This window comes from Scyliorhinus torazame, chromosome 13 (assembly GCF_047496885.1).
Source record: "Scyliorhinus torazame isolate Kashiwa2021f chromosome 13, sScyTor2.1, whole genome shotgun sequence".
Lineage (NCBI taxonomy): Eukaryota > Metazoa > Chordata > Chondrichthyes > Carcharhiniformes > Scyliorhinidae > Scyliorhinus > Scyliorhinus torazame.
In genome coordinates, this window is record NC_092719.1 from 194,581,206 (window position 1) to 194,604,112 (window position 22,907).

The following is a 22,907-nucleotide window of genomic DNA, read 5'->3' on the forward strand; positions in this document are numbered from 1 at the left end:
GATTTAGCCATTTTAATGTAAATACAAAAGCCCATGTAAAAATTCACTTTTTAAAATGAACTCCATCATAAGACTGCAAACATAATTTCAGATTATAAATTGTACAGCTTGCAATAATGAAAGAAACATTTGCAGCATTTACGGTCTAACTCGAAGCATATGAAACAATTCAATGAAGATCACAATAAGTTAACATGGATAAAATGAATCTGCTATTGTCTAAAATGTGCAGTCAGCTAAAAAACCAGAAGAAACCAGAGCTGATTAAAAGTATAAATCACATTCCAATACACAACAAACATTCAAAATTGCAACATATTCATGCACATTGATGATTGACAACTAACCATACAATCAAATACATTTGAGACTCATCCAAGCCAATCAGCACATTACAAGGATAGGGACAGATGGAGTCAGATTGATAACATTTCCCTTAAAGATAGAGGTCTGGGCAACCATTTTCCATCCAGGATCACTCTATACCTTTTACCTAACTACTCGCTATCCTTATTTCGTATTTTCATATTTCCACTCTAACTCTTAAAGTCTGCGCAAGCTGTTTTGCTTTGAGCAAGACACCGTTACTGTATTTTGAAAATTCAATTTGTTTGTAAACTACGAAGTTAATTATATCTCTTAAAAGCCTTCTGCAGGGGCTTTCTTGAGAACATTTGATTTGTAAGCACAAGAAGATTTCAAACTCTCAATTATAATCAATAGACACAATAAAAGATTACATTTTGCACCTGAGACGTGTAGCTTAAATTCCTACTGAGTTAAAAGTGATACGAGACTACACTTAAACCGCATGGTAGATTCCAACACCCACCCTGGCCGACCTTCCCGACCCACCATTTTCTCTTACCTTTAACGCAAGAGGTGAGCCTGCTTGGTCCTCACGATCTCACTCCAATCAGGTTCATAGGAGGAGAGGGCTATGCGCATAGCGGGTGCAGGATTCAGCCGGTTCCTTTATGCCGTCTTCATCTTTGTGAGGACAGAAAATCCAACCTCCCACATGTCGGTCGTTGGGCCAAAGGGCAAAAGCAACAAAATCCTTGCTTTACTCAGCTCCGGATACGCCTCGGAGACGCTACTCCAGAATGCTGACTGCCCCATTGACTTGTGCCGTGTTTTTAATGTGCTGTCACAGCTGAGGCGCAAGGTAAGATATAGTTAGCATCCAAGTTTCATCAGCAAACAAATCAGCCAGAGAGGACAATTTCTCGAGGAGGAAAGTGTGGATTTTGTACCTCAGTTCGTAAACTCTGAGAGCACCCGACCCCTTGACTGCCAACGTACTTCTGTGTGGAACAATAAATGTGTGTGCTCAGCCCGCATATCGGAACACAGAGTCTCAAAAAGTCTGGTATTAGGTTTGTTGCGTTTAATGAAATTCACAACTTTCACAATTCCTTTCAACATCACTTCAAGATCGGATGCCAGTGCCTCACGGTGAATAAAACAATGATTTAAAACAATGTCCTGACCAGCTGCCTCCTTAATCCTTTCTATAACTCCGCTGTTTTTCCTAGTCATGTTGGCTGCTCCATCGCTTGTGATTCCTCTGCAACGAACCCAGTCGAACCCGCACTTTCCAACCACGCCAATGCTTCAAAAATCTCTGTCCCAGTCGTGTGGGTTGGTAAAGTCAGGTAGCACAGCAAATCCTCAACAAATTCATTTTGCCAAACATACCTAACGTAAACTAGCAAGGTTGTACAATCTGAAACGTCTATACTTTCATCCAGTTGTATTGAGAATTCCTGCGCTGATTTTAAACGAGAAATAAGCTGGGCTTCTAAATTCTCTGCAATATCACAAATTCGGCGAGTCACTGTGTTTTCACGAAATGGGATGCATTTCACTTTTTCGACGAACCTCTCATCTATGACCATACAAACTATATCTAATGCTGCAGGGAGAATTAATCTCTCTGCTACAATGTGGGCATTTTCTCTTTAGCTGCATGGTAAGCTACCATGTAAGAGCCTAATTGTACTTTGTCGTTCAATGTAACATTTCTGCTGAGGACTTCAGCTGACGATTTAAGTTCTCGTTGCATCCTTTGAAAAACAATCAAGAGGTTTGTCCTTGACTCGCCATGCTGACTGCTTGAAGTTTTGAAAACTTTGAAGTTTTTAAACTTTCATTTGCCAGCACTTCCCTGCACATAACACACATGGGCCTTGCATCCTGATTTGCACTGGCACAATTAATAAATCCATACCTTAAAAAATCATCTTTATACTGATTTCAGCTTCTTCTTAATGGGCCATTCACCAGAGGCCCAGGAGCTCACACCAGCACTGCTTTGTCCTGTTGTGGACCCTCTTGAAAAGCTAACAACAGCACTGCTTTGTCCTGCTGTGGATTCTCCTGTGCAGCTCTCTCCAGCACTGCTTTGACCAGTTGTGGATTCTCCTGAGCCACTCTCTCCAAAAGGTTCAGTTGTGAGATCCTGGCCTGTGTGTGTCTCTGGCCCTCTCTTCCTTATCACAAAATGATCCATTTAAAATTTTACTTGTTTGCTGCTGACAAAATGGAGGAATCGCAATCACGCCCAAAGCACGTGACGTCAGTGTTCGGGGCGTTTGATCTGCTCTCTGCCTCGCTTAAGGCATAAAAAGAACAAAGAACAAAGAAAAGTACAGCAGAGGAACAGGCCCTTCGGCCCTCCAAGCCTGTGCCGACCATGCTGCCCATCTAAACTAAAATCTTCTACTCTTCCGGGGTCCGTATCCTTCAGGTCAATGACAAGGGGGAAATTTCAGCAGCGGTGGTGTGGGAAGGTGGTGGTCAGGGGGGAGCTGTTCTCGATCAGGGCCCATAGGGAGAAGGTGGACAGGGCAGAGACGGGCCGACTGGTAAAGGAGATAGTACAGATTGATAGGAGGTATGCGGAGACCCCAGAGGCAGGGCTTTTAAGGGAACGGTGGAGGTTACAGGCGGAGTTTAGCTTGCTGACTACAGGGAGGGCGGTGGAGCAGCTGAGAAAGGGCGAGGGGGGGGGGGGGCGATCTATGAACATGGAGAGAAGGCCAGCAGAATGCTTGCACAACAGCTTAGAAAGAGAGAGGCAGCTAGGAAGATAGGGAAAGTAAAGGACGGAGATGGGAACCTTGTTGGTGATTCAGTAGGGGTGAATAGGGCGTTCAGGGATTTCTACAGCAGGCTGTACAGGTCGGAACCCCCGACGGGACCGGAGGGATGAGGTACTTCTGGGAGGGGCTGAATTTCCCAAAGGTGGACGGGGAGCGGGTAGAAGGGCTGGGGACCCCAATCAGGCTGGAAGAGATAGTGGAGGGCTTGAAGACCATGCAGGCGGGTAAGGCCCCGGGTCCAGTGGAGTTCTATAAAAAGTTCTCAGGGTATTGGGGCCGGTGTTGTTGAGGATGTTCAAGAGGCAAGGGAAAGAGGAGTGCTGCCCCCGACAATGTCATAGGCAACGATTTCGCTGATTCTTAGCGGGACAAGAACCCGGAGCTGTGTGGGTCCTACAGGCCGATCTCCCTGTTGAATGTAGATGCCAAGTTGCTGGCCAAAGTCTTGTCCTCCAGGATCGAGGATTGTGTTGCGGACGTTATTGGGGAAGACCAGACGGGGTTTGTTAAGGGCAGGTAGTTGGTGGCCAATGTAAGAAGGCTGTTAAATGTGATCATGATGCCCCCGGAAGGTAGGGAGGTGGAGGTAGTGATCGCAATGGATGCAGAAAAGGCTTTTGATTGGGTAGAATGGGATTATCTGTGGGAGATACTGGGACGGTTCGGATTCTGGTGGGGCTTTATTGACTGGGTCAGGTTACTGTTACAGGCTCCTGTGGCAAGTGTACGGATGAATAGGACAACATCGGACTATTTTAGACTGCACCGGGGGATGAGATAGGGATGCCCCTTCTCCCCACTGTTGTTTGCGCTGGCTATAGAGCCATTGGCAATTGCTTTGAGAGCCTCGAGGGGCTGGAGAGGACTGGTCTGGCGGAGAGTGGGGGGTTGTGGAGCACAGGGTTTCGCTCTATGCGGATGACTTGCTTCTGTACGTTTCGGACCCAATAGAGGGAATGGAAGAAACAATGAGGATTCTAGGCGAATTTGGCCGGTTTTCGGGGTACAAGCTTAATATGGGAAAGAGTGAGATGTTTGTGGTCCAGGCGAGGGGACAGGAGAGGCGACTGGGAGAGCTGCCGTTTAGGTTAGTAGGGGGAAGCTTTAGGTACCTAGGCATCCAAGTGGCGCGGGAATAGGACCGGCTGCATAAATTGAATCTGGCCCGGCTAGTGGACCAAATGAAGGACGATTTTCGGAGATGGAACGCTTCCATTGTCTCTGGCTGGGAGGGTGCAAATAGTGAAGATAACGGTCCTCCCGAGATTCCTATTTGTATTTCAGTGTCTCCCCATCTTTATTCTGCGGTCCCATTTTAAGCAGGTCAACAGAGTGATCACAGGCTTCGTCTGGGTGGGCAAGACCCCACGAGTAAGGAAGGTAATGCTTGAGCGGAGTCGGGGAGAGGGCGGGCTGGCGCTACCAAATTTTAGCAACTATTACTGGGCGGCTAATATAGCCATGATCAGGAAGTGGGTGGTGGGGGAGGGGTCGGCATGGGTGCGTATGGAGGCGACTTCATGTAAGGGCACCAGTCTGGGGGTGTTGGTAACTGCGCCTCTGCCGTTCCCGCCGGCACGGTACTCCACAAGTCCAGTGGTGGTGGTGGCCCTGAGAGTTGGGGGCCAATGGAGGAGGCATGTGGGAGCATCGGTCTGGGCCCCAATCTGTGATAATCACTGGTTTGCCCCAGGGAGTATGGACGGGGGATTCCGGTTATGGCGGAGAGCGGGGATTGAGAGGATGGGGGGTATGTTCATAGAGGGGAGCTTTCCGAGTATGAGGGCGTTGGAGGAAAAGTTTGGGTTGGCGAGAGAAAACAAATTCAGATATTTGTCTGCAGGTATCTGCAGGTGAGGGACTTCCTTCGTAAACAGGTGTTCACCTTCCCGCTCCTACCGCTAAGGGGGATTCAGGACAAGGTCGTTTCCAGAGGGTGGGTAGGAGAAGGGAGCGTCTCGGACATTTATAGGGAGCTTATGGGGTTGGAGGAGACGCAGGCCGAGGAGCTGATGCGCAAGTGGGAGGAGGAGCTGAGAGGTGAGATAGAGCATGGTCTATGGGCAGACGCGTTGAGTAGAGTCAACGCATCCGCAACATGTGCCAGGCTCAGCCTAATACAATTTAAGGTTGTTCACCGGACTCACATGACAATGGCCCGGATGAGCAGATTCTTTGAGGTGGAGGACAAGTGCGCAAAATGTGCGGGAGGACCGGCGAACCATGTCCACAAGTTTTGGACATGTCCAAAGCTTAGGGGATTTTGGCAGGGGTTTGCGGACGTCATGTCCACGGTGTTAAAAACAAGGATGGCGCTGAGTCCAGAGGTGGCGATTTTCGGGGTGTCAGAAGACCCGGGAATCCAGGAGAGAGGCAGACGTTCTGGCCTTTGCTTCTCTGGTAGCCCGGAGATGGATACTATTAGCATGGAGGGACTTAAATCCCCATTACTGGTCGGAGATCTGGCTATCGGACATGGTTAGCTTTCTCTGTTTGGAGAAAATCAAGTTCGCCTTGAGAGTGTCAGTTAGGGTTCACCTGGAGGTGGCAACCGTTCGTCGACTTCTTTGCGGAAAATTAATCGTCAGCAGATGGGGGGGGGGGGGGGGGGGGGGGGGGGGAGTAGTTTAGATTAGAATAGGGGGTCAATAGGGTGGGACCTGGACGAGTGGTAAATGGCTTTTGCACTATTTTTATGGTTTCATATATATTGTTTATTTTGTTGTTGTTACTATACCACAAATACTGCAATAAAATGTTTATTAAAAAAACACTTGCCTCGTACATCTCCTCTAAACCTTGCCCCTAGCACCATAAACCTATGCCCCCTAGTAATTGACCCCCTACCCTGGGAAAAATTGCATTGAATTTAAAAAAAAATCTTCTCCTGGGTCAGTAGGAGGCGGTGTTTTTCACTGGGTTCTGTGCATGCGCACTGATGAACAGGCACGTATGCACAGTGCGGCCACGTTTTTTAGCTGGTCGCAGCCGACATTTTTAAAGCCACTCGCAGCCGGCATTGTTCAAAGCCGGCTGCTGCTACTGTTGCGTGTGAGTTACCACGATCGGGAACGCTACGATGGATGGCTCCGTGACCCCCCAGACACCCGCCTGCGACCCACCCCCATTTTAAAAATGCCTGGACAAGTGAAGGTGGTAATGGGGATAACAGCATCATTACCAACAACTTCCAGAAGACTGGGGACAGAGATTATGACCTGAAATCACTGAAATAAATGTTGAGTCTGGAAGGCTGTAAAGAGCCTGCTGAGTATTTACAGCATTTCCTGTTTTTGTTTTATATCTCCAGCATTCCCAGTATTTTTCTTTTGTTTTACTGTTTACCAAAATTGATTAGCAATTTAAAACCTAAGCCGTGGTCTAGTGAGACATTGATTCTATTGCTGTCCAAAACATATTTACCTGTACCAGTTGCTGTATACAATATATATAGCATGCAAACAATTTTCAGAAGCACTTTGTAAGGATTAGACAGGAGTAGAGAAGATTGCTGGTAGTTAATTAATTAATTATTTCCCAATGAAAACAATGGAAGATCAAAGTCACACATGGTCCTACGCAAGGCAAGATGAGTTTGCCTATCCTCCTGACTTGACTTGCTGCACTCCTGCTCTGAAAGTTAATTTTGATGGCATGGAACCATGAACAATTGTACTGAAGCGGAGTGGGATTTGGCACCAATTGCAAGGCAGTAGCAGAATCCTTTGTCGGGGGAGGGGAATACAATGGGAATAGAACTCTGCAGTGTGTTACAGGAAGAGAATCTTCATTGTACAAACCTGTGAGGCTCCAATTTCATTATCCCTGGAGTTGACCATTGATATGGAGATTTCACTGACTACTTTATCAGGATTATTCTGCAGCTTCATGTGAACTTTAGGCTCATTATATGGTGGAGAAGGTAACTGTCTAGGAGCTGATGCTTTTACCTGAAAAAGTAAAAACCTTGTTTAAAATTGAATATGAGTTTCTAAGCCTGCTCCAAAACAAAATGCTGATTTTAGGAATGAAAAGAGTCTACTTGTTTTATTCATTTACAGGATATGAGCATTGCTGGCTGGGTCAGCATTTGATGCCAATTCCTAATTGCCCTTAATATTATATATATATACGGCATGTTTCCAGTTGGAGAATAATGGATTTTTTAGGCAACATGGAACACTGGTTTGTTTGTGATGTAAATATAATTGATATGACTCCGCAGAAACATCTGTTCGGAGGTAAGCAAATTAGATATTTTGTTAAATGTACTTGTATTTGTTTACTTACCTTCTCAATCTTCCTCACAAATTCATTGTTCCGCAATCTGCACTGCCCTGCGATTGAGGGCCCAGATGAAGAACAATGTGGCAGATAAGACAGAGGATTCTTTCCTTCAGGTTGCTTTGTGACATTCTCCGAAGGCTCTTCCTAAATTGAAAAAATGATGTTGACAGTTCACTAGATATATGTAAAACTGAGCAGTTATAATGCTGTACATCTCAAATGAAAATTGGATTTCTTTCAAAGATCAGGGCTTTGAGACAAAGTATTTGAATAATTTAAGACATGATATTCGCTAAGTATAGCATGCTTGTATAAAGCATTGATGACATTATTCCCACACAATGCCAACTTCCACATTTTAATGTCCACCTCAGATGTTAACATGCAATCATATATTTCATGGGTTTGTATCTTTCTAAAGTTCTCCCAGCTGGGGCTGGTTTAGCACAGTAGGCTAAATAGCTGGCTTTTATAGCAGACCAAGGCAGGCCAACAGCACGGTTCAATTCCCGTACCAGCCTCCCCGAACAGGCGCCGGAATGTGGCGACGAGGGGCTTTTCACAGTAACTTCATTTGGAGTCTACTTGTGACAATAAGCGATTTTCATTTCATTTCATTTTCATTCAAAATCTTCAGAAAATAATGGCCCAGTACTTCTGTGGAGTGGCAATCACCATCAGATTGCCATTCTGCTCCTTTTCATATACCCGGTTGGGAGCTGCACATTTCTCACCTGGTCCCGGTGCATTATAGAACGGTCGGGGAAAGTGGAGCTGACGTAAAGCAGCAATTGTAAAGGTCCTGGCTACTCTGAGAAGCCAGGGAGAAGGTAAGTGTGTAAGGTAAATGGGTGATGGTGAAGGGTCAGTGTTCAGGTGGTTGTGAGGTGAGGTGGGGTGGGGTGTAGCGGATTGATGGGAGTGTGTCAGGTGGTCTGGGGGGCTATGAGGTGGGGTGGTGGAGTTAGGTGCTTGATGGAGGGCTGGTTCTGGTAGTCGTGGGGGTGTGGGGATGGTAGGCGGGTTGGAGGTGGGGCGGTCAGAAGGGTATTTGGAGTGGTGGGGAGGGTAGTTGGAGGGGTAGGGGATTGGGAGGTATTCAGGGGGGACGGGATAGTTGAGGGCATAGCAGGGGCTTTGAGGTCAGGTGGTTGAGGGATAGTTGGGGGGCCAGCTTGTGGGATGGAGCTGTTAAGCTGGTAGTCGGTGGGAGTGGAGGGAGTCTTCTGGCAGGTGGGGTGGTCGCCAAGGGGTCGGGTAGTCGGGGGTGTAGTCAACAGGGTAGTCAGGAGGGTAGTTGTTTGTCAGTGGAGAGCTGGAGGGGAGTCAATAGTATAGTTTCCAGGAGTTAGAAGAGGCTTTAAGAGGATTTACCGGGAGCGGGAGAGAGAGAGGGAGCCAGAGCACAGCGAGTGCAGCTTGGGATTCAGGTAGGTGTTTAAACTTGCCCCCAGGTTCCAGCGGCCTTCATTTTTCCGATCGGGAGAAAGAGAGGGAGCTGGGGCGCAGCGAGTGCAACTTGGGATTCAGGTAGGTGTTTAAACTTGCCCCCAGGTTCCAGCGGCCTTCATTTCAGGGAGCGGGAGAGAGGGAGGGAGCCGGAGCGCAGCGAGTGCAGCTTGGGATTCAGGTAGGTGTTTAAACTTGCCCCCAGGTTCCAGCGGCCTTCATTTCCGGGAGCGGGAGAGAGAGAGGGAGCCGGAGCGCAGCGAGTGCAGCTTGGGATTCAGGTAGGTGTTTAAACTTGCCCCCAGGTTCAAATGGCCTTCATTTCCAGGAGCGGGAGAGAGAGATGGAGCCGGAGCGCAGCGAGTGCAGCTTGGGATTCAGGAGAAGCAGCCTTCAGATTTTCGGCGGGAGCAGTGGCCAGGGGTCGGTCGGGAAGGTAGTAGCTGGGAGAAATTTAACTCTTCCTGGGTTGGTAAGTATTGTGATTGGTAAGTAAAATCTTTATTCTTTTCACTTATTCATTGTTTGATATTATATTTGTAATCAGTTAAGGTAAAGTGTAAAAATGGCAGGTGATCCCAGACCCGTGTTATGCTCCTCGTGCTCAATGTGGGAGTTCAGGGACGTGGCCGATGCCCCTGACTCCTTCATGTGCGGGAAGTGTGTCAAGCTGCAGCTCCTGTTAGACCGCATGACGGCTCTGGAGCTGCGGATGGACTCACTTTGGAGCATCCGCGATGCTGAAGAGGTCGTGGATAGCACGTTCAGTGAGTTGGTCATACCGAAGATTAGGGTTGGTGAGGGAGACAGGGAATGGGTGACCAAAAGGCAGAGAAAGAGCAGGAAGGCAGTGCAGGTGTCCCCTGCGGTCATCTCCCTCCAAAACAAGTATGCCGTTTTGGATACTGTTGGGGGGGTGACTCACCAGAGGAAGGCAGTAGTAGCCAGACTCATGGCACCGTGGCTGGCAGGGCTATAGTCATAGGGGATTCAATCGGAAGGGGAGTAGACAGGCGTTTTCTGTGGTCGAAAACGAGACTCCCGAATGGTATGTTGCCTCCCGGGTGCACGGGTCAGGGATGTCTCAGATCGGCTGCAGGACATACTGAAGGGGGAGGGTGAACAGCCAGTTGTCATGGTGCATATAGGCACCAACGATATAGGTAAAAAACGGGATGAGGTCCTACAATCAGAATTTAGGGAGTTAGGAGATAAGTTAAAAAGTAGGACCTCAAAGGTAGTAATCTCAGGATTGCTACCAGTGCTACGAGACAGTCAGAGTAGAAATTCAAGAATAGTCAGAATGAATACGTGGTTTGAGATGGTGCAGGAGGGAGGGGTTCAGATTTTTGGGACATTGGAAACGGTTCTGGGGGCGGTGGGACCATTACAAATCGGATGGTCTACACCTGGGCAGGACTGGAACCAATGTCCTAGGGGGTGCTTTTGCGAACACTGTTGGGGAGGTTTTAAACTAATATGGCAGGGGGATGGGAACCAGATTAGGAAGTTAGAGGTCAGTAAAGAGGCAGCAACTAAAGCCAGTAAGGTACTAGATAATAAACTCAATGTGACTAAGGGGAAGAGTAGACAGGGAAGAGATGATGAACGCAAAGGGACAGGTGGTCTGAGGTGCATTTGTTTCAATGCGAGAAGTATAGCAGGTAAGGCAGATGAACTTAGGGCTTGGATTAGTACCTGGGAATATGATGTTATTGGTATTACGGAGACTTGATTGAGCGAAGGGCAAGACTGGCAACTAAATATCCCAGGGTATAGATACTTCAGGTGGGATAGAGAGGGAGGTAAAAGGGGTGGAGGAGTTGCATTACTGGTCAGAGATGATATCACAGCTATGATTAAGGAGGGCACGATGGAGGATTCGAGCACTAAGGCAATATGGGTAGAGCTAAGAAATAAGAAGTAACATTGTTGGGACTTTACTACAGGCCTCCCAAAAGCGAGCGTGAAGTAGTGGTACAAATATGTAGACAGATTATAGAAAAATGTAGGAGCAATACGCTGGTCGTGATGGGAGATTTTAACTTCCCCAGCATTGACTGGGACTCATGTAGTGTTGGAGGCATAGATGGAGCAGAATTTGTAAGGAGCATCCAGGAGAGTTTTTTAGAGCAGTATGTAAATAGTCCAACTCGAGAAGGGGCCATACTGGACCTGGTATTGGGGAATAATCCCGGCCAGGTGGTTGATATTTCAGTCGGTGATTACTTTGGGAATAGCGATCACAATTCCATAAGTTTTAGAATATTCATGGACAAAGACGAGAGTGGTCCTAAAGAAAGAGTGCTAAATTGGGGAAAGGCCAAGTATAACAAAATTCGGCAGGAGCTAGGGAATGTGGATTGGGAGCAGCTCATTAAGGGTAAATCCACATTTGAAATGTGGGAGTCTTTTCAGGAAAGTTTGATTAGATTGCAGGACAGACATGTCCCTGTGAAAATGAGGGATAGAAATGGCAAGATTAGGGAACCATGGATGATGGGTGGGATTGTGAGACTAGCTAAGATGAAAAAGGAAGCATACATAAGATCTAGGCAACTTAAATCTGATGAAGCTTTGGAGGAATATCGGGAAAGTAGGACAAATCTCAAACGCGCAATAAAGAGGGCTAAAAGGGGTCATAAAATATCTTTGGCTAACAGGGTTAAAGAAAATCCCCAAGCCTTTTATTCGTATATAAGGAGCAAGAGGGTAACTAGAGAAAGGATTGCCCACTCAAAGACAAAAGAGGGAATTTATGCGTGGAGTCAGAGGAAATGGGTGAGATTCTTTTAAAAAATATATATATTTTATTCAAAGTTTTTTGGCCAAACAAAACAATACAAAGGTTTTCCTTTTTACAACAATAAAACAGTATAAATAACAGTGGCCGTTTTAACAAATAAATAAATAATATATAAACTAAATGGCAGCTGCCATATCAAAAATAATAACTCTCCAAAAATAAAATCAAACAATCCAATATACATAACCTAGTACAAATATCTATACACAAGCATCCCTGAGGACCCGCCCGGGCCCTCTCCCCCCGCCCCCCCCCTCCCCCCTGGGTTGCTGCTGGTACCTTCCCATTTCCTTTATCGTTCTGCGAGGTAGTCAATGAACGGTTGCCACCGCCTGGTGAACCCTTGAGCCGAACCCCTTAGTGTGAACTTTATCCGTTCTAATTTTATAAACCCTGCCATGTCATTTATCCAGGTCTCCACGCCCGGGGGTTTGGCTTCCTTCCACATAAGCAATATCCTTCGCCGGGCTACTAGGGACGCAAAGGCCAAGACATCAGCCTCTTTCGCCTCCTGCACTCCCGGCTCTTCTGCAACCCGGAATATAGCCAACCCCCAGCCTGGCTCGACCCGGACCCCCACCACCTTCGAAAGCACCTTTGCCACCCTCACTCAGAACCCCTGCAGTGCCGGACATGACCAAAACATGTGGGTGTGGTTTGCTGGGCTTCTCGAGCATCTCCCACACCTATCCTCTACCCCGAAAAATTTACTGAGCCTTGCTCCGGTCATATGCGCCCTGTGTAAAACCTTGAATTGTATCAGGCATAGCCTGGCGCACGAGGACGACGAGTTTACCCTACGTAGGGCATCAGCCCACAGCCCCTCCTCAATCTCTTCCCCCAGCTCTTCTTCCCATTTCCCCTTCAGCTCATCCACCATGATCTCCCCCTCGTCCCTCATTTCCCTGTATATATCCGACACCCTACCATCCCCCACCCATGTCCCTGAGAGCACTCTATCTTGAATCTCCTGCGTCGGGAGCTGCGAGAATTCCCTCACCTGCTGCCTCGCAAAAGCCCTCAGTTGCATGTATAGAAATTCATTCCCTTGGGGCAACCCATATTTTTCCGTCAGCGCTCCCAGACTCTCCAAACGTCCCGTCTACGAACAGATCTCTCAGTTGCACAACCCCAGCTCTCTGCCATGCTCCAAATCCCCCATCCATTCTCCCCGGGACAAACCTATGGTTATTTCTTATTGGGGACCGCACCGAGGCTCCCGTCCTTCCCCTATGTCGTCTCCACTCCCCCCAAATTTTTAGTGTTGCCACCACCACTGGACTTGTGGTGTATTTCTTCGGGGAGAACGGCAACGGCGCCGTCACCATTGCTTGTAGGCTGGTTCCCTTGCAGGACGCCATCTCCAATCTCTTCCACGCCGCCCCCTCCCCTTCTCCCATCCACTTACACACCATTGAGATATTGGCGGCCCAGTAGTATTCACTTAGGCTTGGTAGTGCCAGCCCCCCCCCTATCCCTGCTACGCTGCAAGAACCCCCTCCTCATTCTCGGGGTCTTCCCGGCCCACACAAAACTCATGACACTTTTCACAATTCTCTTGAAAAAAGCCTTTGTGACCATCACCGGAAGGCACTGAAACACAAAGAGGAATCTCGGGAGGACTACCATTTTGACCGCCTGCACCCTACCCACCAGTGACAGGGGCACCATGTCCCATCTCTTAAAATCCTCCTCCATCTGTTCCACCAATCTTGTTAAATTAAGCCTATGTAAGGTTCCCCAACTCCTGGCTATCTGAATCCCTAAGTACCGGAAATCTCTTGTTACCTTCCTCAGCGGTAAGTCATCTATTCCCCTGCTCTGCTCCCCCGGATGCACCACAAACAACTCACTCTTACCCATATTCAATTTGTACCCCGAAAATTCCCCAAACTCCCTGAGTGTCTGCATTATCTCAGGCATCCCCTCCACTGGGTCCGCAACATACAGCAATAAATCATCTGCATACAAGGATACCCGGTGTTCTTCTCCTCCCCTGAGTACTCCCCTCCACTTCCTGGAGCCCCTCAGTGCTATGGCCAGGGGCTCAATCGCCAACAGTAACGGAGACAGGGGACACCCTGACTCCTATTAACACCTCTATGAAGACGAAAGTAATCAGACCTCTGTCTGTTCGTGACCACGCTCGCCACCAGGGCCCTATACAGCAGTTGTACCCATCCGATATACCCTTCTCCAAAACCAAATCTCCTCAGCACCTCCCACAGATAATCCCACTCCATTCTGTCGAATGCTTTCTCGGCGTCCATCGCCACCACTATCTCCGCCTCCCCCTCTGGTGGGGGCATCATCATTACCCCTAGCAACCTCTGTATGTTCGTGTTCAGCTGTCTCCCCTTAACGAACCCAGTTTGATCCTCGTGTACCACCCCCGGGACACAGTCCTCTATCCTCGTCGCCATCACCTTGGCCAGGAGCTTAGCATCTACATTTAAAAGGGAAATGGGCCTGTAGGACCCACACTGCAGCGGGTCTTTTTCCTTCTTCAAAAGGAGCGATATCGTTGCCTCCGACATAGTCGGGGGCAGCTGCCCCCTTTCCCTGGCCTCATTAAAGATTCTCGTCAAAAGCGGGGCCAGTAGGTCCATATACTTCCTATAAAATTCCACCGGGAATCCGTCCGGTCCCGGGGCCTTCCCCGCCTGCATGCTCCCAATCCCTTTTACCACCTCCTCCATCTCAATCTGTGCTCCCAGTCCCACCCTCTCCTGCTCCTCCACCTTAGGGAATTCCAGCTGATCCAAGAAACACATCATTCCCTCCTTCCCTTCCGGGGGCTGAGTCTTATATAACCTCTCATAAAATGCCTTGAACACCTCGGTCACTCTCTCCGCTCCCCGTTCCATCTCTCCCTCCTCATCTCTCACGTTCACCAGAATCACCGCCTCCCCTTGCAATCTGCCACTTACCATCACATATCTACCCCCACTATCCGCCACCATGGTCTTTGCCTCAAACAGTACCCGTTTCCCCACTAAGATAGTCACCCCCCCTGTTCTTCGCATCTAAACCCGAATGAAACACCTGCCCCACCCATCCTTTACGTAGTCTGACCTGGTCTATCAGTTTCAGATGCGTCTCCTGCAACATAACCCCATCTGCCTTTAATTTCTTTAGGTGTGCGAGTACCCATGCCCTTTTAATCGGCCCATTCAGCCCTCTCACGTTCCACGTGATCAGTCGGGTTGGGGGGCTCTTTACCCCCCCCCCCCCTGTCGACTAGCCATCCCCTTTTTTAACCCAGCTCCTCTCCCGGTTCCCACGTACCCGTGTATCCCCCCGACGGCGCCCTCCCGCCTCAGCCACCCCATCCCATAACAGCTCCCCCTTCTCCTTAGCAGCAGCAACCCAGTTAACCCCCCCTCCCCCCCCCCTCTGCTAGATCCCCCTCTAGCGTAGTTGCACCCCCCATTTTGCTCCCAGAAGTCAGCGAACTCTGGCTGACCTCGGCTTCCCCCCTTGTCCTCGGCCCCCACTGTGCGAGGCCCCCTCCTTCCTGCGTCCCTGTTCCCGCCATAATTACCATAGCGCGGGAACAAAGCCCGCGTTTCCCTCTCAGCCCCGCCCCCTAATGGCCGGCGCCCACAGTTCCTCATACTCCCCCCCCCCCCCCAACATGGGGAAGAGAGAAAAGTTACAGGATCGCAAAATTAATCAAATTGAAAAATCATCCCCCCCCCCCCCCCCCCGCTTTTTCCTCCCCCCACATAATCACCCCACCACTTTGTCCCAAAAGTTCTTTTTCTCGCCAGACTATTCCAGCTTCTCGTCCACAATGAATGTCCACGCCTCTTCTGCCGTCTCAAAGTAGTGGTGCTTCCCTTGGTGTGTAACCCACAATCTCGCCGGTTGCAACATTCCAAACTGGATCTTCTTTTTGTGAAGCACCGCCTTAGCCCGATTAAAACGTGCCCTCCTTCTCGCCACCTCCGCACTCCAATCCTGGTATACGCGGATCACCAAGTTCTCCCACCTACAGCTCCGAGTTTTCTTCGCCCATCTGAGGACCGTCTCTCTGTCATTGTAGCGGAGAAACCTCACCACTACAGCTCGAGGTATTTCTCCAGCCTTCGGTCTTCGCGCCAAAACTCGATAAGCTCCCTCCACCTCCAAAGGGCCCGTCGGGGCCTCCGATCCCATTAGCGAGTGAAGCATCGTGCTCACATATGTCCCGATGTCCGCCCCTTTGGCGCCTTCGGGAAGACCCAGAACTATTAAATTCTTCCTCCTCGAATTATTCTCCAGTACTTCCAACCTCTCCACTCACCTTTTGTGCTGTGCCTCGTGCATCTCTGCCTTCACCACCAGGCCCTGTATTTCGTCTTCATTTTCAGCAGCCTTTGCCTTCACGACCCGAAGCTCCAGCTCTTGGGTCTTCTGCTCCTCCTTTAGCCCTTCAATCGCTTGTAGTATCGGGGCCAACAGCTCCTTCTTCAACTCCTTTTTCAGCTCTTCCACACAGCGCCGCAGGAACTCTTGTTGGTCCGGGCCCCATAACAAACGGCCACCTTCCGACACCATCTTGCTTTGAGCTTCCCTTCCTTGCCGCTGCTCTAGAGGATCCTCCGCAATCCGGCCGCTATCCTCTCTCTTATCCATGCGTGTCCAGGGGGATTCCCTTCTGGTTTACCGCACAGTGTTTTTGGCCGTTTAAATTGCCGTTGGGGCTCCTATTAAGAGCCCAAAAGTCCGTTCCAACGGGAGCTGCCGAAACGTGCGACTTAGCTGGTCATCGCCGCACCCGGAAGTCGTCAATGGGTGAGATTCTTAATGAGTACTTTGCATTGGTATTCACCAAAGAGAGGGACATGACGAATGTTGAGACTAAGGATGGATGTTTAAATACTCTAGGTCAAGTCGGCATAAGGAAGGGGGAAGTTTTGGGTATTCTAAAAGGCATTAAGGTGGACAAGTCCCCAGGTCCGGATGGGATCTATCCCAGGTTACTGAGGGAAGAAATAGCTGGGTCCTTAACAGATATCTTTGCAGCATCCTTGAGCACGGGTGAGGTCCCGGAGGACTGGAGAATTGGTAATGTTGTCCCTTTGTTTAAGAAGGGTCGCAGGGATAATCCAGGGAATTATAGACCTGTGAGCTTGACGTCAGTGGTAGGCAAACTGTTGGAGAAGATACTGAGGGATAGGATCTATTCATATTTGGAAAAAAATAGACTTATCAGTGATAGGCAGCATAGTTTTGTGCAGGGAAGGTCATGTCTTACAAACCGAATAGAATTCTTTGAGGAAGTGACAACGTTAATTGGTGAGGGAAGGGCTGTAGATGTCATATACATGGACTTCAGTAAAGCGTTTGATAAAGTTTCCCATGGCAGGTTGATGGAAAAAGTGAAGTCGTATGGGTTTCAGGGTGTACTCGCTAGATGGATAAAGAACTGGCTGGGCAACAGGAGACAGAGAGTAGTGGTGGAAGGGAGTGTCTCAAAATGGAGAAAGGTGAATAGTGGTGTTCCACAGGGATCCGTGCTCAGCCCACTGTTGTTTGTGATATACATAAATGATCTGGACAAAGTTATAGGTGGCCTGATTAGCAAGTTTGCAGATGATACTAAGATTGGTGGAGTTGCAGATAGCGAGGAGGACTGTCAGAGAATACAGCAAAATATAAATAGATTGGAGAGTTGGGCAGAGAAATGGCAGATGGAGTTCAATCCAGGCAAATGCGAGGTGATGCATTTTGGAAGATCTAATTCAAGAGCGGACTATACGGTCAATGGAGGAGTCCTGGGGAAAACTGATGTACAGAGAGATCTGGGAGTTCAGGTCCATTGTACCCTGAAGGTGGCAACGCAGGTCGATAGAGTGGTCAAGAAGGCATACAGCATGCTTGCCTTCATCGGACGGGGTATTGAGTACAAGAGTCGGCAGGTCATGTTACAGTTGCATAGGACTTTGGTTAGGCCACATTTGGAATACTGCGTGCAGTTCTGGTCGCCACATTACCAGAAGGATGTGGATGCTTTAGAGAGGGTGCAGAGGAGGTTCACCAGGATGTTGCCTGGTATGGAGGGTGCTAGCTATGAAGAAAGGTTGAGTCGATTAGGATTGCTTTCGTTGGAAAGACAGAGGTTGAGGGGGGACCTGATTGAGGTCTACAAAATTATGAGAGGAATGGACAGGGTGGATAGCAACAAGCTTTTTCCAAGAGTGGGGGTGTCAATTACAAGGGGTCACGATTTCAAGGTGAGAGGGGGAAAGTTTAAGGGAGATGTGCATGGAAAGTTTTTTATGCAGAAGGTGGTGGGTGTCTGGAACGCTTTGCCAGTGGAGGTGGTAGAGGCGGGCACAATAGCATTATTTAAGATGCATCTAGACAGACATATGAACGGGCGGGGAACAGAGGGAAGTAGATCCTTGGAAAATAGGTGACAGGTTTAGATAAAGGATCTGGATTGGGGCAGGCTGGGAGGGCCGAAGGGCCTGTTCCTGTGCTGTAATTTTCTTTGTTCTTTGTTCTTAATCTTTCTAACTTTTCTTGGGTAACTATTCTGCTGAGAGAGACAGAACCATGCAAAGTCTCAAATTTAAATTAGTTTCTGATGCTTCTGGGTGCAGGGTAATTGCCCAACGGATAATTAAACTTCCCTAGACATCCCATATAATTCCCATGCAGTCCTTGCTTGGGTACCTCTGAAGGTTCCACCATTCTGGTGGTATCTCAGGGGTACTAACCACCCTCCCCTCCCAACTCCCCACACACACACCTGAGACGGAATTCTGGGCCCATATTTCTAGTAATTGTCAATAAAGATACAGGAATTGTATATTTAGTGATGTTATCAAATCACTCTAGAAAAGACAAAAATATATCAATCTCAGTACAACCCAACAAAATTATAGAAAATGTAGTTATATTTAAGTTTAGAAGTTCTAAAGATAATCTTGGATGATGTGCAGACATTAGGGAGTATACACAAAATATTTTTCTCTACTCCTCGTGATGAATGTAGATCTTTATATACATTTTATTTTATATTTGTGGCATTAATGCGGTTAAAAGCGCTGGTTTAAAATACATACAGGCAGTGCATCGCGTAAAGCTGTAATTAAGGTGTCGTTAAAGAGTGAGGTCATCATTCAAGTAAGGCCAAGCACTTACTTAGTTACAGATAAAGGGCTAATGAAATATTGTTCATATTTTGGATGATTCACTGGAGTGTAGATAATTTATGAGGGACTGTATTTCATCCTCGCTAAGCAGGTCATGAAACTTAGTGGGATACAGATAATGTAATTAATGGGAGGAGCCAGGTCTGTCTTTGGTTTTGCAGTCTGTTATAAGATTTTAAGTTGAACAGCAGTTTTGCCATAGGATATGAATCTGACAAGACAGAAGTGTACTGGATGTGCTCTTGACTCTCTCTAAAAGTATCTACACAGATAAGCAAGTAACTTGTTTTGTTAAGTTTGTTTATAGGTGGCATTTGAATTTTCTATGTAAAGCTGTATTGGGTTGCTTAATTGGAAATAGTAGCAGGTATGGATACTAAGTTCACGTTTTTCCTTTTATTTAAGAACTATTTAACTGATAATTGTGAAGCTATTTCTTTGGTGTTAATGTGGTTAATTTGGTGTTTAAATTAAAGTTTATTTTAACATAAAAGATTCCTATTGGTCAGAGTCATCACTCCTGTGGTGAAGGATCCTTTCATCACAGTTTTACAAATAGAAAAACTGTTTGGGGTTCTTGTGCAGATTCCTAACAAAGGTTAGGGGCTGGTCCGGTATCTTTACACTCTCCTGCTGATGGAAAATGCCAGCCACCACTCTGAAATAAACTCTGGTGGATTTACCAGCCCTGATGTAGCAAGTCTGTCGCCAGAGTGATTTTCAATTGTTATATCTTATCTCACAGCCATATGACAAAGGGTTTCCAACACCTCAGACTTGTCTTTCGCAAAGCATAAGATTCAAAGGCTTCAATTCACAACCATTTGTTCAGATAGATCAAGATGGCTGCTACCTGGCTATAGGTGAAACATGGCCTGTTTTGGATCTACAGCACAACTTTTGATTAGTTGATAAAGAGAACGAAAATCAAACTGTTAAAATCACAATGCTGATAGGGTTAGATGAAAAAGGATAAGAAGAGGCCTATATGGAGCACTGACCTGAAGCAATTGGACTGCGTGGCCTATTTCTGTGCTTTCTATGTAACACGCTCTATTTAAATGTACTCATTATCTGGTGGGTAATGAAGTAGCATGCTTAAAACCCTTTTTTTTTTCATCAGAAACATACATTACACGATACTTACAGTTATTCTGACTGGTACAAATGGTTGTAGCAGTTTTTCAGTAGAGTCAAAACTCTCCTGTCAAAACAACAAAAATACCAATTAAATCTCTCCTACTTTAGCTTGATGGCTGTTTTGGCCTCAGCCTTTTGTCCACACATCACTTTTACATTGTTCAACTCGTTCAGTGATCTCATCAAATCCATTTGAAACCATATTGAGATTGCCAAATTAATCTTTCTTGGAGACTGATGTATTTATTAGAGATTACTTCAAAATGAGCCGTCAAACAGTACAGCACTGACATTAATGTTGGAATTTTCTCATTTTTTTGACTAATTGCCAACTCAAGTGGGAAAAGCAATGTGCAGCCTGCGGACTCCACTGCCGGCTTTTCCGCCATATCTTTTGACACTTAGTCAAAAAGAATCCTGGAGGTGGGTCCCACGACATCAGGCTGGTGAAGTGGGCTCTGCCAGCAACCTCAGCTTTCAAGAGATACGAGCACCCTTTTTAAAGGGTGTCCTGATCTAAAACAAGGAAAGAACCAGTCCCAGACTTGAAGATTTCCCCCAACATGGACATGGGAAACATGGCTCCCTACCCCACAGAGACGGGAGCTCCCCCCCTCCCCCTTCACAGACATCCTCGTCTGCCCAGCAGTGCCAGGATACTCCCTGGGCATGACATTTACCGCCCCCCCTCCCTGGGCATGACACTTACCAACACCCCCCCCCCCCCCCCCCCCCCCCCCCCCCCACCCCCCCAGCAGTAGGGCTGTATTATTTACCTGTGCACTCCTGGCGGGTAGCGTTCGCCAGTTTCCAATCGGTCCAGACCCATTGTAAACCCTACCGGCCTGATGCCACATTGGACGTTGGGGGGGTGGGGGGGGGGGGGGGGGGGGGGGGAGAAGAGAGATTCCTTGCATGATGGGATAATAGACTGGGTAAGCCGACTAATGACCTAATGCATGCTAATGGAATTCCCGACCTTTCGTGACGGCATTCCTGTTATGCCATGTACGGGGGTGCGGGGCGGGGGGGGGTCAATCCCACGGGCGTAAAAGCCGTTTTGGGACTTCCCCTTGAATCTCCGCCCCACCGCCCTTCCTGCCCACTGAAAGCGGTGGCGGAAAATCCCAAACTAGGATTTTGTTCCCACACTGAAGTATAGTAATCAATTTTATTTATGAATTAATAATTCATTTTCTCTTTAAAATAAAAAAAAATGAACCTATCAATTGTCTCTAGCAAACTGTTCAGTCGCCAAATCCATAATTATTAGTAAATATTTACTGCATTAGCTGAGATTTAAATTCTTACAATAGTACATTTTGGTACTATATACTGCATCATAACCTAAAGTTTTGTAGAAACAAAAAATAGAACAGAATACTTAACGTGAAGTTCATTGCTAAATTGCATGGACATGCACACACAAGGCAGAATTTAATACCCTCCAACTCGGAGGCAGGTTCCAAGGTGGATGAGGCCTTTGATCAGGCAGGAGGAGGGTGTGCGGTGAGGATCCTCGAAGAACTCGGCGTCCAGGGAGAAAAAAACAACAGACATAAGGGATAGGTAGGGTTGTTCCTCATTCAAAGTCACTCAGTGCCTGATTGAGGGACCTAGCATCAGGAAGGAAGGATGCCTGCTGAGACACTCCTACCTTCATCACTGATGATCCAGTCCCTATGACACTTCAACCTGCCATCACTTACCTTTCTCCAGGAGTCCCACAGTGAACATTGGTAAAGGCCCAAATGTATTACCAGCAGCAGCAACTGTTCCCAGTTTGGGGAAAGGGGCAATTTTCCTGTGGTGCCAGGGGCTCCAGAGACAGTTTTCCCGCTCCCAATTAGGGATCAATTTCCTCACGGTTGCTGAAAATCGGGTTGGCAGAAGTACCATCCAGTTTTGGTGGTAGATGTTGGCACCCACCCGCCTTGCACCCACTTAGCTTCCACCAACAATTACATCAACAAAATAATCGCCTGTGAGCATTCTGAAATGCAATTACTTCCTACCTGTATTTCAGGAGTCCGCACTTCCTTAAGGGCAGGCTGAAGCAGTACAAAAGTGTCATCCTTTCCATCAGAGGATTTGCCTAAGATCTGGTTATCAGAGTTTTCAACTTCTCCTTTAAGCATTACACCATTGTGTAGTCCAGTGTCGTCAGTCTGAGCATTGCTGGCAAATATTTTGGCTTCTGCATTAAGACAGTCTTTTAAGCTGGCTAAAGGTTCATTCCCAGTTACACTGTCAGAATTAGAGTTCCTTCTTTCAGCTCCACGCATTAAATCAATATCCACCTTGCTCATCGTGGCAACTGAGTTTGTTGTACTGTTCAAAGCCTGGCTTGAGACATCTGAACACTTCTCTTTTACCTGATTATTACAGGGCACATCACGTGGCTTGCTTTCCTGAGATGCCTTTTCTTCCACCTAGAATATGAAGACAAATATATTTCTTCAAAATTACACAACCTTAAATGTAGTATTCTGGATAATTTATCATTTCCATGGATCCTTAATCTCAGATAAACTGCATAAATTAATTATTTACACTTCTAAATTATTTTTAATTCTTTACACTTCTAAATTATTTTTAATTCTTTACACTTCTAAATTATTTTTAATTCTTTACACTTCTAAATTATTTTTAATTCTCAGGATGTGGATCTTTATTCACTGCCCATAATTTCTCTTGTGAGTTGCTGGATGAATCTTTTACTCCAAATGATGAAATTGGTGCAGTGAAGGTGCTCCCACAGTGCTGTTAGGTTGAGAGTTCCTGCGTTTTGACTTAACAATAAAGATGGAACAGTGTCGGACGTTCAAGTCAATGTAGCATATGACTTGGAAGGAATCTTAAAGTTATGATGCTTCCTTGTTACTGCTGCTCTTAACCATCTAGGTGTGGAGGGAGAAAGAATGGGTGGTACTTCTTTGATAAGACACATCATATTCTATAATAATGCAA

The 22,907-nt window shown here is 47.2% G+C and overlaps 1 protein-coding gene across 1 annotated transcript in view; it reads right to left on the reverse strand.

The window, feature by feature from the left end:
• The window catches only part of nek4 (NIMA-related kinase 4), an 85,647-nt gene that overhangs the window by 29,280 nt on the left and 33,460 nt on the right, over nucleotides 1–22,907 (reverse strand). The window contains exons 7-10 of the mRNA XM_072472693.1: nucleotides 21,953–22,369; nucleotides 19,945–20,001; nucleotides 7,398–7,538; nucleotides 6,908–7,057 (exon numbers count right to left, since the gene is read on the reverse strand). Of these exons, the coding sequence (XP_072328794.1) occupies nucleotides 6,908–7,057; nucleotides 7,398–7,538; nucleotides 19,945–20,001; nucleotides 21,953–22,369 (765 nt within the window). The remainder of the gene's footprint in view (nucleotides 1–6,907; nucleotides 7,058–7,397; nucleotides 7,539–19,944; nucleotides 20,002–21,952; nucleotides 22,370–22,907) is intronic.